We start from the raw sequence: 16,811 nt of genomic DNA, 5'->3' as shown, positions 1-16,811 counted from the left end.
TATTTCAAAATGAGGAAACTACACATTCTGTATCCCAACTGCACAGAAGCCCTGACCCTTTTACCGACTGCCCACTTTCTGGCTTTCTGCAACTGAAACCCATTTCTTTCTCTTCCTGACTCAAAAATATCCCAAAGAAAACTGCTGTGGCCATTGTGGAGCCATGTTCCATGACTTTTCCCAAGTCAAGTTCAAAGTTTACCTTAAATAAGCTAAGTAAGCAGTCTGCCCGTTGGCACAGAATGGGCATGATTTGTTACTCTTTCTGACACCTCCCATTTTAAAGAATACTTCTTTGGAAAGAAGGGGAATTATTTAATTAAATTCTACTTTTTACAGCCTGGCTTTCTGACTAGTGTATGTAACTTTCAGTCTGTTCCTTCCTGAACCTGTGTTCTAATGGTATTTGCTTTTTTATTTTGCTTTACTAAACAAAATGTAGTCAGAAGTTCTAAATAGAGGATTTCTTCCCACTGAGTCGTATATTGTGCCTAGCAACAATATATCAAGCAAATATTTTGCCATTATTTTAAAACTTGATGACAATTTTCCATGAACTTAACTTCAAAAAGTTTTAACCTGGGCATCCCCAAACTGCTCTTAATTACTGGTTGATTTTGCTATCCTTGGATTTAAACTCCTCTCAAACCCATTCAATCTCTAAAGTTTGAAAAAGCATCTGAGGCAAACAGATATTGAGAATAGTTCTTATTTTAGAAGTAATCTTATTTTCAGAGGTAGTATTCTAATTCTAGGATGACTTCATAATTGTCTCATTTTTACAAGGTTATTAATGATGAGGGGAGAAAGCTTTTTCTTTCACCTTGGTATTTTCTTGATTTTATATAAAAGTGAAATCAGTAAGAATAAAAGGGAAAACATACCTTTCTAGAGAAATAACAGCTTCAAAGTCACAAATTGCCAGCAACCAAAGTTTTAGATTCGCATAGAGTATGCCCCGATGTAGAAAACAACTAAGATTCTCATAGCCATCATTTATGAGAGCTTGAAAATAAAGGTACATATCTTATTCAGGTTCTGAACAAACATATCTGAGTTTTATTTTAGCCTATGCCCCTTCCTACTGCTTATTCTTTTTTTTTTTAACATTACATAAAATAAAACATATCTATAATGAGTGTACTTATTTGGTGAGTAAAAAATAGTACTCACATAAAAAAGTGTATTTGTTTATAAGGAACAATGTGACTATGATGGTTCACAATCTCATTAGAGCTGGAAGAAATCCTGGTATTAATCTAGGATAGTCCACTCACTTTACAGATGAAGAGATTAAGGTCCAAAGGGGCCAGGTACAGTGACCATGCAAATCAATCGCAAAGATGGGCCTAGAATCTAACCTCTGATCCACTGCAGTGGATTGCAGTCAGAAAGGCGCCATTGCCCTTGATGGCTTGTTATTATCTGGAAGATAGGAAGGCATCATTACTGGCCAAAGAACAGGTTCTGGTACAAACCCAGACTGGGGCAGACAGCAGAGGTCAGGCTTATACACATAAACCAGGAAGGGCAGATCAAAGAGGCTACTCCAATTGCAAGCAGACCTTGGAGTTAAGGCAGGCAACTTGACTACGCATATCCCAAAGAACAGAAGCGTGGGGCAAAAATAACCTCCTCTCAGGACTCCAGGCATGTGGCTCTCATCAGTGACCAGTCTAGCAGTCTAGAGGTTATCTCGTGTCTCCTCACTTGCTGATTCCCCCTCAACTTTCAAAAACATGCAATGAATTAGATGAGATTTCTACATTTGATCCACATCACCCAAGCTTCTCAAGCTAAAAAGGGAAAGTTCTGCAAAAAATGTACATAATGTTCACAGCCTGGGACACAAATATGCACAATACTAGATTTTGGGACGTATTCCTAGTGGAAGCAGTGATCATACAGATTAAGTAATCACTTGAAGGCCATTTGACGGCTCAGTTCACAGTATGACTGTCTAGCAAGGAGAAAAACAGCTGCAGTTGGTTAGTTGGTTGCTCTAGAAAAATAGAAATATTCTTCTTTTTTTTAATTTATTTTTTTTTAAATTTTTGAATTTTATTTTATTTGTTTATACAGCAGATTCTTATTAGTCATCAATTTTATACACATCAGTGTATACATGTCAATCCCAATCGCCCAATTCATCACAGTACCACCACCAACCCCCCCGCCGCTTTCCCCTCTTGGTGTCCATACAAGAAACATTCTTCTTGAGGAAACAAAAATATTAGAATTACTTATCCTCTCTGTGCTTCGGTTTTCTCATCAGTAAAATGGGGATGATAATAGTACCTACCTCATAGCATTATTCTGAAGAGTAATTGAGACACTCCATATATAGCATTTAGAATAGTGCTTGACAAGTAGTGAAATGCCTAATGAATGTTAGATATTATTATTATTATCTTAGAAAAATATATTGAGGGTCCTTTTTGATTGTGAAAGATAAAACTCCTTAGGCTATCCTATAGGAGAAGATTGAGGCTAAAATAAAGCTGGTCTGCTCTGAATAATTAAATAACAAGGATTTGTATTATTGTGATAGCCTAGAAAAGAGCGGGTGACGAGCCCAAAACTTGGAGAAGAGGGAAATATGAGAAAGCAGCTTTTAGGAAGACCAGGAAGAAAGGGGTTTAGCCAGATGGCAGATGGACAGAGCTGACAGAGACCAATAAAAGATAAACTTACAGAAATAAGGGTATTTAACCTTCAAATTTAAATTATCTGTGCTAACTTTATCCTCTGAACCCTAAAACATTTAGTAACAGATGGTAGCCATGAGCAGTGAATTGGTGAACAAAAATGGAGACTCAATCAGACAGCAGAAATTAGGTACAAAGATTCCAAGAGAATTGAACAGGAATCCTCAGTTCTCTCTTCTAGGAATCCTTGGAAATAGAAGGGAGGGCACTAGACTCCTCTCAGCACATAGGATGGGCTTTGAGTTATTTTATTTGAATATTCATGGGAAGGGTGACCTCAGAAGGCAAATGGATTTAGAGATATCAAGAAACAATCATCTTTTGGAGTTCCCTGGTGGTCTAGCGGTTAGGATTCGGCACTTTCACTGCTATGGCCCGGGTTCAATCCCTGGTCAGGGAACTGAAATCCCACAAGATGCAAAGCACTGCCAAAAGAAAAAAAAGGAGAAACAATCATCTTAGATTGCCTCCCCTGAGGAGCTATGTATTCTCTTCCTAAGAGTCTGGTGGTCTCCTTAATCTCTAGATTCTGCCTCATCTAGGATGTTGGGATTCTAGCACTTTGCAACCAGGTGAACAGAGCCATGTTTGGAGTGTTGCACTCTGGCTAGAATTTGCCAGTCAGGATGGGCTAATTTATTCAGCTGGACACTGTTTACTGAGCATTTATTCTACGCCCAGAATTGTGGACATATTCATATACCAAGAATGCACTGGTACAGGGTAAAGTGGAAATGGCCACTTTTAGCTGTTGGCATCCTCTTACTGAGGATTCTCAAAGCCCATTTTTAGTCTAAGGGTTACAAAACTCTGAATTTGACTAATCCATGGGCTGGGTCTATGGAGTAGGACATAGCCCACCAGGAAAAATCACTGTCATTTTAGCAAGACGACTAAGAAATAGGCCTGGATTTCCAGAAATAGCCTCAGAACTTCATATATAGAAAGAGATTTTTTTGATATGATATTCTCTCTTTGTCACAGTTGTACACACGTAAACACACACACAATCATACACACTAAAAGGGAATATTAGAAACACTTTTAGCTAAATTATTGTAGCTTTAAGTATAAATAAATATATATGCTATATAAATATATATAAGTATATATATATATATATAAATGTATAACAATATACATATTACATTAGTCATCCCACATTAGTATTCCACTCCATGAAAGTGGCTGCTGAACCTCAGATTAAATTCTCATGTATTTGCCATTAAAGGTGAAGTACCTGAAACACTATAATCCTGCAGTGCTCTAAGAGGGTTACTCTTCCTAAATAAGCAGGCTCTGTAATACAATGCTAACCAGTTATTAGGATCTAAGTGAATTGCAATAGAAAGATCTTGAGTTGCTTGTTTATAAAAGTGCCGTTTAAAATATACTCTCCCTCGGTATGTCCTAGAAAAAGAAAAAAATTCATTTTAACATGTACTGCAAAATATAAATTTTCTCTTTTTGGCAAACTTATACAACTAATTTTATATTTGAATAACAACTTGTGATTATTTCTCTTTGCTACCCAGGAAAGTTTAGTCATAATGTTAATAGCAAAAAGGATATGGACATTTTATAAATAAATATGTAAATATATAATAAAATACTGTATTATTATATGTATAAATAATATATAAATATATAATAAAATACTTTATGCTTATTGATAATATATATTAATTATATATATGCTTAATAATTATTATTATATTTCTTACATTTATCAGAGAGGTGTGTCAATAAAATAAATGAGGCACCCAAGATACACTGAAGATACACCCCCAAAATGGGAGGCTGCTCTATCTGCAAGGGTAAAAGCTATTGCATCAGTTTTATGAGTTGAATTCTATCTCCATTAACTCCTGACTTCAATTTCTAAATTTTCATTGACCTATATCAACTCTGAAAATGTCATCTTCGATCACTTAATAATGTAAAACAAATCAGTTTTTACTGCTAAAAAAAAAAGACAATTAAGGAAAAACAGGAAGAATAAGCTAGTAGGTTGCCTGCTCTGAAGAAGTTAAATCCAGGGGGAGGAAAATAGATGTTCAAGAAGGTTATAGTATGAAAACAATGGTAATTTGGAAAAAAGAGTACAGCAAGTAACAGAGGTCTTTCAAAAGCACTAAGCATCCTAAGACTCGGGATATTTTATCGTGGAGCAAAATATTTTTTACCCCACATATAAGAAATGTCTCATATAGTTTCTAATGAATATAAGAATCTTACATTTATTTTTAATAATTTCTGATTGCTAAAGACTATTACTAATTATTTCTAAGTATATATATGATTCTGAACTTAAAATCTTACAGAATAAAACATTACTAATATTTTTTGTAGGATGCCATTAAGTCATGTCGATTCCTCAAACACACTGACTTTTGCATCCATTCCTTCTTTCATTTCTACTGCCTCAGTACTGAAGACCCTCATCAGATCACATCTGGGCTACTACTTTATTCCATTCTTATCTCTAGAGTGATGAGATTTGATCAACAGATAATAAAGATCACTTTTTTCAAAAACTTTCAACAGCCCCCTATTGACAATGGGATAAGGCTGAATTCTTTAAAAAGGCATATAGGCCTCCCATAAGATAACACCACATTATAACACCTTGAATTAACCTTCTGTTCTTCTCCAACTAATTTGATGCCTTCCTGCAAGTAATGCCCCTTTAAGTCAAGAAGTAGACAACCAGAATAGAACAATAACTAGGGATGAATTTTTAAAGAGCTTCAAAAAAGTTTGTCCTCCCTTCAAATGGCTGCAAGCTGAGATAATTTTAGAAGTAAGTTATTTCAAACTTTCAAAGAACAAAAATTATCCAATCCTAAAGGACACGTTTCTAAGAAAAGAAAAAGATAAAAGACTTAATTCATTTTGAGAAAGTAGACAAATCCTGAAATCAAAATCTGACTATGAAACTAGTGAACAATCTTACTATGAATATAGATGAAAAACTCTTAAAGAAAGTGAAGACAAAGCGAATTCAGTATTGTTTAATAATATTCTATCTAAAAATATATGACGGCCAAGAGGCATTTATCCTTCAAAATTAGAAAGCCTATTACCATGAAATTCTTATACGTAGATCATAGGAAAAAAATTTAAACAGGAATAAAGAGATATTCCCTTGAAATAATTAAAGAATAAATGGCTCAAAAATTACAACTGTGATGTTTCTTGGTAAAAGCCAAAGGCATTTTCATTAAGTTCAAAAGATGAAGATTCTTATTATCACCAACATTATTGTTAAGTTAAAGTTGATGCAATGATAAAATGAGTTGGGAGATTAGAGTAGAGCAAAAGAGGTAGAACAGGGAACTCCAAAACTCCACCTTTCCACAAAAGCAATGAATAAGTGGGTAAACACTGTCAGAAGCAATTAAAGAATTAAGAATCTAATTAAAAACTTAGAACCACCAGGGTAATGCTTAATAAAGGAGGGAAAGCTGCTGAATTTTGGTAAGAGAGCTCTGTGGTGTTCTAACTCACCCTATTTCCCCCCCCAACTTCCCAGGCCCATGGTGGTCTTGAAGAAAACAACCTGCATTCCTGATGCAGGTTACTAGTACCAGAGGGAACAATATAAATCTTATTCTCAAAGAACTGTAGCTTTGTAGTTTTGACCTGTCTGGTGGATCACTGAAAGACTGGCTCAAATGTTTCCCTTTGTTTTGACTGCCTTAGAGCTTTCCCAGGGCTGATGTGACTTCCTGGATGGTATTTATCAAAGTCATTTAAAGGCAAATGTATTAGCTGCTGCCACTTGGGGCAAGGGATAACAGTTGGGGCAGGCAATAGTCAAACCAAAAGCCCTTGTAAGAAAGAAGGTGGAGAAGGAGATACCAGGGGGATGAGGTCTTTAGAAAGTTTCCGCATATTGTAGGGAATCTAAAAGGCCACATGCAAACCCAAGGCTGAAAGCATGCACAGAAAAGACCTACGAAGACCCTTAGCTTTCACCTCTGGTTAATTCAGTCTCTGTGCAAGTAGGACATGAAAGCTAAGGCATTGAAGTTGTCTGGATAAGCATTCAAGGAGTGCCCCAAAAGAGAGTCAATCTGCAAAGACTGAGAGAGTTTTTTTTGTTTGTTTCGTTGGTTGGTTTCGTTGGAATCTCAGTCAAATCACTAGCTGACTACCAAGTTAACAGAACACAGACTTCAGTGGCCACACATGACAAAGAATACAGACTTACAAAATATGTTCAGAAAAGTCACTAAACAAACTACATGAACGACAAGAAGCAGCAACAAAAAACACTGGAAGAGGAGGAGGTGAATCTGATATCCAAAGGTGCCACATAATAATATTCAAAGTGACTACTTTTCAACAAAAAATTACAAGTAATGCAAAGGAAGAAGAAAATATGGCCCATTCACAGGATAAAAAGAAAAAAATAGAAACCATCACTGAGGAAGCCCAGACATTGGACAAAGACTTAAAATCAACTGTCTTAAAATCAACTTAAAAGACTTTAAATAAACTATCTTTGGGAAACCCATGGCGGTCCAGTGGTTAGGACTCAGCGCTTTCACTGCCGGGGCCCAGGTTTGATCCCTGGTCAGGGAACTAAGATCCTGCAAGCAATTTGGCCCAGCCAAAAACAAAAAACAAAACAAACCAAAAAAACCCATAAAACTATTTTAAATATGTTCATATAACTAAAAGAAACAGTAAAGAACTAAAGAAAACTAGGAGAATGATGTCTCAATGCATAGAGAGTATCAATAAAGATACTGATAGATAGAACTAGATTGAGAGATAGAGAAATTATTGAAAAAAAGGAACCAAATAGAAATTCTGGAGTTTAAAACTACAAAAACGAATGAAAATTCACTAGAGGTTTCAACAACAGATTTGAGAAGGCAAAAGAAAGATTCAGGAAACTTGAAGTAAGGTCAATTCAGATTATCCAGCCTGAGAAGCAGAAAGAAAAAAAGAGTGAAAAAAAAAAAAAAGGCTGAGGGACCTCTGGAACACCATCAAGCATACCAACATATGCATACATTGCAAGTCACAAAAGGAAAGGAAATAGTAAAGGAGCAGAAATGACATTTGAAAAAGTAATGGTTGAAAGCCTCCCAAATTTGATGAAAGAAATGAGTCTATACAACCAAGAAGCTCAATGATTCCATGTAGGAAAATTCAAAGAAATCTAGAGGCACCTTATAATCAACCTGGTGAAAGCCAGAGACAAAGAAAGAATCTTGAAAGCAGTATGAGAGAAGCAACTCATCACGTACTTGGAATTCTCAATAAGATTAATAGCTGATTTCTCATCCAAAATCACGGCCAGAAAGATCATGACTCTGAATAGTCTATGAATCATAAATACAATAAGTAGAAAGAAAACCACTCTTAGGCACAATGTACCAAAACTGCTGAAATCCAAGGACAATGAGAAGAGCTTCCCCGGTGGCACAGTGGTTAAGAATCTGCCTGCCAATGCAGGGGACACAGGTTCGAGCCCTGGTCCGGGAAGATCCCACATGCCACAGAGCAACTAGGCCCATGTGCCACAACTACTGAGCCTGCGCTCTAGAGCCTGGGAGCCACAACTACTGAAGCCCACGCTCCTAGAGCCTGTGCTTTGCAACAAGAGAAGCCACCACAATGAGAAGCCCGTGCACTTCAACGAAGAGTAGCCCCCGCTTGCCGCAACTAGAGAAAAGCCCTTGCACTGCAATGAAGACCCAAGGCAGCAATAAATAAATAAATAAATAAATAAATAAATAAATAAATAAAAATTTAAGAAACAAAGACAATGAGAAAAGTTTAAAAGCAACCAAAGGAAAAAGACACATTACTTTCAAAGGCATTGACTAACCACTGATTTTTTTCACTTAAAAAAAAAAAGGAATCTATATGACACTGCACTGCAATATGTTCAAAGTGCTAAAAGAAAATAAATGCCAAGGGAGGACCTTCAAGATGGCAGAGGAGTAAGACATAGAGATTACCTTCCTCCCCACAAATACATCAAAAGTACATCTACATGTGGAACAACTCCTACAGAACACCTACTGGCAGAAGACCTCAGACTTCCCAAAAGGCAAGAAAATCCCTACGTACCTGCGTAGGGCAAAAGAAAAAAGAAAAAACAGAGACAAAAGAATAGGGATGGGACCTGCACCTCTCGGAGGGAGCTGTGAAGGAGGAAAAGTTTCCACACACTAGGAAGCCCCTTTGCGGGCTGAGACAGGGTGTGGGCAGGGGGTAAACTTCGGAGCCACGGAGGAGAGCGCAGCAACAGGGGTGCAGAGGGCAAAGCGGAGAGATTCCCACACAGAGGATCAGTGCCGACCAGCACTCACCAGCCTGAGAGGCTTCTCTGCTCACCTGCTGAGACAGGTGGGGGCTGGGAGCTGAGGCTCCAGCTTCAGAGGTCAGATCCCAGGGAAAGGACTGGGGTTGGCTGTGTGAACACAGCCTGAAGGGGGCTAGTGCACCACAGCTACCTGGGAGAGAATCTGGGAGAAAGTCTGGAAATGCCTAAGAAGCAAGAGACAATTGTTTCAGGGTGCGCGAGGATTGGGGATTCAGAGCATCCCCTAAACGAGCTTCAGAGACGGGCGCGAGCCGTGGCTTTCAGCGCGGACACCAGAGACAGGCATGAAACTCTAAGGCTGCTGCTGCCGCCACCAAGAAGCCTGTGTGCAAGCACAGGTCACTATCCACACCGCCCCTCCTGGGAGGCTGTGCAGCCTGCCACTGCCAGGGTCCCATGATCCAGGGACAATTTCCCAGGGAGAACACACGGCATGCCTCAGGCTGTTGCAATGTCACGCTGGCCTCTGTCGTCGCATGCTCGACCGGCATTCTGTACCCCTCCCTCCCCATAGCCTGAGTGAGACAGAGCCTCCTAGTCAGCCGCTCCATTAACCCCGTCCTGTCTGGGTGAAGAGAAGATGCCAGAGGGCAACCTACATGCAGAGGCAGGGCCAAATCCAAAGCTGAACCCCAGGAGCTGTGCGAACAAAGAAGAGAAAGGAAAATTTCTCCATGCAGTCTCAGGAACAGTGAATTAAGTCTCCATAATCAACTTGATGTACCCTGCACCTGTGAAATACGTGAATAGACAACGAATCCTCCCAATATTGAGGCGGTGGACTTTGGGAGCAACTGTGGACTTGGGGTTTGCTATATGTGACTGACTAGTTTCTGATTTATAAGTTTACCTTAGTTTAAATTTTAGGTCTTGTTATCATTGTTGGATTTGTTTATTGGTGTGGTTGCTCTCTTCTCTTTTTTTAATTACCTTTTAAATTATTTTATTCTAATATTTTAAAAAATTTTTATTTTAATAACTTTATTTAATTAATTAATTAATTTATTTATTCTTTCTTTCTTTTTTTTCTTCTCCCTTTTCTTCTGAGCTGTGTGGCTGACAGGGTCTTGGTGCTCTGGCCGGGTGTCAGGCCTGAGCTCCTGAGGTGGGAGAGCTGAGTTCAGCACATTGGACCACCAGAGACCTCCTGGCTCCACGTAATATTGATCAACAAGAGCTCTCCCAGATATCTCCATCACAACACTAAGACCCAGCTCCACTCAACAACCAGCAAGCTACAGTGCTGGAGAGCCCATAGCAAACAACTAGCAAGACAGGAAGACAACCCCACCCATTAGCAGAGAGGCTACGTAAAATCATACTAGGGTCACAGACACCCCAAAACAGACCACGGGACGTGGTCCTGCCCCCCAGAAAGACTAGATCCAACCTCATCCACCAGAACACAGGCACCAGTCCCCTCCACCAGGAAACCCACACAACACGCTGAACCAACCTTACCCAGTGGGGGCAGACACCAAAAACAATGGAAACTACGAACATGCAGCCTGTGAAAAGGAGACCCCAAATACAGTAAGTTAAGCAAAATGAGAACACAGAGAAACACACAGCAGATGAAGGAGCAAGGTAAAAACCCACAAGACCAAACAAATGAAGAGGAAACAGGCAGTCTACCTGAAAAAGAATTCAGAGTGGGGCTTCCCTGGTGGCGCAGTGGTTGAAAATCTGCCTGCCAATGTAGGGGACACAGGTTCAAGCCCTGGTCTGGGAAGATCCTACATGCTGCGGAGCAACTAGGCCCGTGAGCCACAATTACTGAGCCTGCGCGTCTGGAGCCTGTGCTCCGCAACAAGAGAGGCCGCGATAGTGAGAGGCCCGCACACCGCGATGAAGAGTGGCCCCCGCTTGCTGCAGCTAGAGAAAGCCCTCACACAGAAACGAAGACCCAACACAGCCAAAAATAAATAAATACATAAATAAAATTTAAAAAAAAAAGTCATTAAAAAAAAAAAGAATTCAGAGTAATGATAGTAAAGATGATCCAAAATCTTGGAAATAGAATGGAGAAAATAAAAGAAACGTTTAACAAGGACCTAGAAGAACTAAAGAGCAAACAAACAATGATGAACAACACAATAAATGAAATTAAAAATTCTCTAGAAGGAATCAATAGCAGAATAACTGAGGCAGAAGAACGGATAAGTGACCTGGAAGATAAAATAGTGGAAATAACTAGTGCAGAGCTGAATAAAGAAAAAAGAATGAAAAGAATTGAGGACAGTCTTACACACTTCTGGGACAACATTAAATGCACCAACATTCAAATTATAGGGGTCCCAGAAGAAGAAGAGAAAAAGAAAGGGACTGAGGAAATATTTGAAGAAATTATACTTGAACACTTCCCAAATATGTGAAAGGAAATAGCCAATCAAGTCCAGAAAGGGCAGAGAGTCCCATACAGAATAAATCCAAGGAGAAACACGCCAAGACACATATTAATCAAACTATCAAAAATTAAATACAAATAAAAAAAATTAAAAGCAGCAAGGGAAAAGCACCAAATACCACACAAGGGAATCCCCATAAGGTTAACAGCTGATCTTTCAGCAGAAACTCTGCAAGCCAGAAGGGAGTGGCGGGACATATTTAAAGTGGTGAAGGGAAAAAACCTACAACCAAGATTACTCTACCCAGCAAGGATCTCATTCAGATTCGATGGAGAAATTAAAACCTTTACAGACAAAACTTTTACAGCAAAAGCTAAGAGAATTCAGCACCACCAAACCAGCTTCACAACAAATGCTAAAGGAACTTCTCTAGGCAAGAAACACAAGAGAAGGAAAACACCTACAATAACAAACCCAAAACAATTAAGAAAATGGTAGTAGGAACATACATATCGATAACTACCTTAAATGTAAATGGATTAAATGCTCCAACTAAAAGACATAGACTGGCTGAATGGATACAAAAACAAGACCTGTATATATGCTGTCTACAAGAGACCAACTTCAGACCTACGGACACATACAGACCGAAAGTGAGGGGATGGAAAAACATTCCATGCAAATGGAAATCAAAAGAAAGCTGGAGTAACAATTCTCATAGCAGACAAAATAGACTTTGAAATAAAGACTATTACAAGAGACAAAGAAGGACACTACATAATGATCAAGGGATCAATCCAAGAATAAGATATAACAACTGTAAATATTTATGCACACAACATAGGAGCACCTCAATACATAAGGCAAATGCTAACAGCCATAAAAGGGGAAATTGACAGTAACACAATCATAGTAGGGGACTTTAACACCCCACATTCACCAATGGACAGATCAACCAAAATGAAAATGAATAAGGAAACACAAGCTTTAAATGACACATTAAACAAGATGGACTTAATTGATATTTTTAAGACATTCCATCCAAAAAGAACAGAATACACTTTCTTCTCAAGTGCTCATGGAACATTCTCCAGGATAGATCATATCTTGGGTCACAAATCAAGCCTTGGTAAATTTAAGAAAACTAAAAACATATCAAGTATCTTTTCTGACCACAACGCTATGAGACTAGATATCAATTATGGAAAAAAAGCTGTAAAAAATACAAACTCATGGAGGCTAAACAATACGCTATTAAATAACCAAGAGATCACTGAAGAAATCAAAGAGGAAATCAAAAAATACCTAGAAACAAATGACAATGAAAACACGACGGCCCAAAACCTATGGGATGCAGCAAAAGCAGTTCTAAGAGGGAAGTTTATAGCAATACAATCCTACATCAAGAAACAAGAAAAACCTCAAATAAACAACATAACCTTACACCTAAAGCAACTAGAGAAAGAACAACAACAACAACAACAAAAAACTCCATAGTTAGCAGAAGGAAAGAAATCATAAAGATCAGATCAGAAATAAATGAAAAAGAAATGAAGGAAATGATAGCAAAGATCAATAAATCTAAAAGCTGGTTCTTTGAGAAGGTAAACAAAATTGATAAACCATTAGCCAGATTCATCAAGAAACAAAGGGAGAAGACTCAGATCAATAGAATTAGAAATGAAAAAGGAGAAGTAACAACTGACACTGCAGAAATACAAAGGATCATGAGAGATTACTACAAGCAACTATATGCCAATAAAATAGACAACCTGGAAGAAATGGACAAATTCTTAGAAAAGCACAACCTTCTGAGACTGAAGCAGGAAGAAACAGAAAATATAAAGAGACCAATCACAAGCACTGAAATTGAAGTTGTGATTAAATATCTTCCAACAAACAAAAGCCCAGGACCAGATGGCTTCACAGGCGAAGTCTATCAAACATTTAGAGAAGAGCTAACACTCATTCTTCTCAAACCTTCAAAAATATAGCAGAGGGAGGAACACTCCCTAACTCATTCTAAGAGGCCACCATCTCCCTGATACCAAAACCAGACAAAGATGTCACCAAGAAAGAAAACTACAGGCCAATATCACTGATGAACATAGATGAAAAAATCCTCAACAAAATACTAGCAGAGAGAATACAGCAGCAAATTAAAAGGATCATACACCATGTTCAAGTGGGGTTTATCCCAGGAATGCAAGGATTCTTCAATATATCCAAATCAATCAATGTGCTGCACTATATTAATGAAGCGCAGGATGAAAACCATATGATCATCTCAATAGATGCAGAAAAAGCTTTTGACAAAATTCAACACCCATTTATGATAAAAACTCTCCAGAAAGTAGGCATAGAGGGAACTTACCTCAACATAATAAAGGCCATATATGACAAACCCACAGCCAACATTGTTCTCAATGGTGAAAAACTGAAACCATTTCCACTAAGATCAGGAACAAGACAAGGTTGTCCACTCTCACCACTATTATTCAACATATTTTTGGAAGTTTTAGCCACAGCAATCAGAGACAAAAAAGAAAAGGAATCCAAATCAGAAAAGAAGAAGTAAAACTGTCACTGTTTGCAGATGACATGATATTATACATAGAGAATCCTAAAGATGCTACTAGAAAACTACTAGAGCTAATCAATGAATTCGGTAAAGTAGCAGGATACAAAACTAATGCACAGAAATCTCTTGCGTTCCTACATACTAATGATGAAAAATCTGAAAGAGAAATGAAGGAAACACTCCCATTTACCACTGCAACAAAAAGAATAAAATACCTAGGAATAAACCTACCTAAGGAGACAAAAGACCTGTATGCAGAAAACTATAAGACACTGATGAAAGAAATTAAAGATGATACAAACAGATGGAGAGATATACCATGTTCTTCGATTGGAAGAATCAACATTGTGAAAATGACTATACTACCCAAAGCAATCTACAGATTCAATGCAATCCCTATCAAACTAACAATGGCATTTTTCACAGAACTAGAACAAAAAATTTCACAATTTGTATGGAAACACAAAGACCCCGAAGAGCCAAAGCAATCTTGAGAAAGAAAAACAGAGCTGGAGGAATCAGGCTCCCGGACTTCAGACTACACTCCAAAGCTACAGTAATCAAGACAGTATGGTACTGGTACAAAAATAGAAATATTGATCAATGGAACAGGATAGAAAGTCCAGAGATAAACCCAGGCATCTATGGTCAACTTATCTTTGATAAAGGAGGGAAGAATATACAATGGAGAAAAGACAGCCTCTTCAATAAGTGGTGCTGGGAAAGCTGGACAGCTACATGTAAAAGAATGAAATTAGAACACTCCCTAACACCATACACAAAAGTAAACTGAAAATGGATTAAAGACCTAAATATAAGGCCAAACACTGTAAAACTCTTAGAGGAAAACATAGGCAGAACACTCTATGACATAAATCATAGCAAGATCCTTTTTGCCCCACCTCTTAGAGAAATGGAAATTAAAACAAAAACAAACAAATGGGACTTAATTAAACTTAAAGCTTTTGCACAGCAAAGGAAACCCGAAACAAGACGAAAAGACAACCCTCAGAATGGGAGAAAATATTTGCAAACAAAGCAACTGACAAAGGATTAATCTCCAAAATATACAAGCAACTCATGTAGCTCAATATCAAAAAAACAAACAACCCAATCCAATTATGGGCAGCAGACCTAAATAGACATTTCTCCAAAGAAGATATATAGATTGCCAACAAACACATGAAAGAATGCTCAACATCACTAATCAGTAGAGAAATGCAACTCAAAACTACAATGAAGTATCACGTCACACCAGTCAGAATGGCCATCATCAAAAAATCTACAAACAGTAAATGCTGGAGAGGGTGTGGAGAAAAGGGAACCCTCTTGCGCTGTTGGTTGGAATGTAAATTGATACAGTCACTATGGAGAATAGTATGGAGGTTCCTTAAAAAACTAAAAATAGAACTATAATACGACCCAGCAATCCCACTACTGGGCATATACCTTGAGAAAACCATAATTCAAAAAGAGTCATGTACCACAATGTTCACTGCAGCTCTATTTACAATAGCCAGGACATGGAAGCAACCTAAGTGTCCATCGACAGATGAATGGATAAAGAAGATGGGGCACATATACAATGGAATATTACTCAGCCATAAAAAGAAACGAAATGGAGTTATTTGTAGTGAGGTGGATGGACCTAGAGTCTGTCATACAGAGTGAAGTAAGTCAGAAAGAGAAAAACAAATACCGTACGCTAACACATATATATGGAATCTAAAAAAAAAAAAAATGGTTATGAAGAACCTAGGGGCAGGATGGGAATAAAGACGCAGACCTACTAGAGAATGGACTTGAGGACACAGGGAAGGGGAAGGGTAAGCTGGGACAAAGTGAGAGAGTGGCATGGACATGTATAAAATCGATAGCTAATGGAAAGCAGCCACATAGCACAGGGAGATCAGCTCAGTGCTTTGTGACCACCTAGAAGGGTGGGATAGGGAGGGTGAGAGGGAGGGAGATGCAAGAGGGAGGAGATATGGGGATTTATGTATATGTATAGCTGATTCACTTTGTTATAAAGCAACTAACACACCATTGTAAAGCAATTATACTCCAATAAAGATTTTTTTAATTAATTAATTAATTAATTTAAAAAACGAAAAAGATATGAAAAAGACTTCTTTACACAAACTATGAAACATTACTGACCAAAAGGAATGAAGACCTAAAGAAACAGAATGTACCATATGCGTACATGAAAAGACTCAAAATTCTTAGGATGTCAATTTCCCCCTACTGCTCTATAAATTCATTACAACCCCAATCAAAATACAAAGGAATTGCCACAGAAGTTGACCTGCTGATTCTGTTAGGTTAAACCGTATGAAATTTTGAAATTTTACTATTTTGATCTATAAAGAAGTCAATTTTCATATAGTTTAACCCAACTCAATGTGTTTGGAAATGCAAAAAAGCCAAGGAAGGCTCTGACAATTTTGACAGATCAAAAGAACTGTTCTACTGGATTTCAAGACTTACTATGAAACTATAGTATTTAAGGCAGCATAGTATTGGTGCAAAGATAGATTTTTTTAAAACCCGCAAAATAGAAAAAGAGACTGAGAAATAGATTCACCCATACATAGATCTTCATTTCCTACAAAGCTAACACTGCAAAGCAATGGTAAAGGCACAGTCTTTTTATTAAATATTGCTTGGAAAATTGAATATGCATGTAGAAAAAGTGAAATTTGTTTCCCTACTTCACATCATATACAAAAATTGATTCTAGGTGTACTGTAAATCTAACTTTAAAAGCGAAACAATAAACCTTCTAGAAGATCAGACAGGAGAATATCTACACGACACAAAAG

At 37.8% G+C, this 16,811-nt stretch overlaps 1 protein-coding gene across 1 annotated transcript in view; it reads right to left on the bottom strand.

Annotated features, from left to right (window-relative positions):
• The window catches only part of TTC6 (tetratricopeptide repeat domain 6), a 219,694-nt gene that overhangs the window by 39,382 nt on the left and 163,501 nt on the right, over window positions 1-16,811 (bottom strand). The window contains exons 15-16 of the mRNA XM_059915675.1: window positions 3,949-4,118; window positions 885-1,005 (exon numbers count right to left, since the gene is read on the bottom strand). Of these exons, the coding sequence (XP_059771658.1) occupies window positions 885-1,005; window positions 3,949-4,118 (291 nt within the window). The remainder of the gene's footprint in view (window positions 1-884; window positions 1,006-3,948; window positions 4,119-16,811) is intronic.

The sequence above is a fragment of the Balaenoptera ricei genome, chromosome 2 (assembly GCF_028023285.1).
Source record: "Balaenoptera ricei isolate mBalRic1 chromosome 2, mBalRic1.hap2, whole genome shotgun sequence".
Classification (NCBI taxonomy): domain Eukaryota; kingdom Metazoa; phylum Chordata; class Mammalia; order Artiodactyla; family Balaenopteridae; genus Balaenoptera; species Balaenoptera ricei.
The sequence above is the reverse complement of the archived record's forward strand: the minus strand, read 5'-3'. Positions and strand labels throughout refer to the sequence as shown.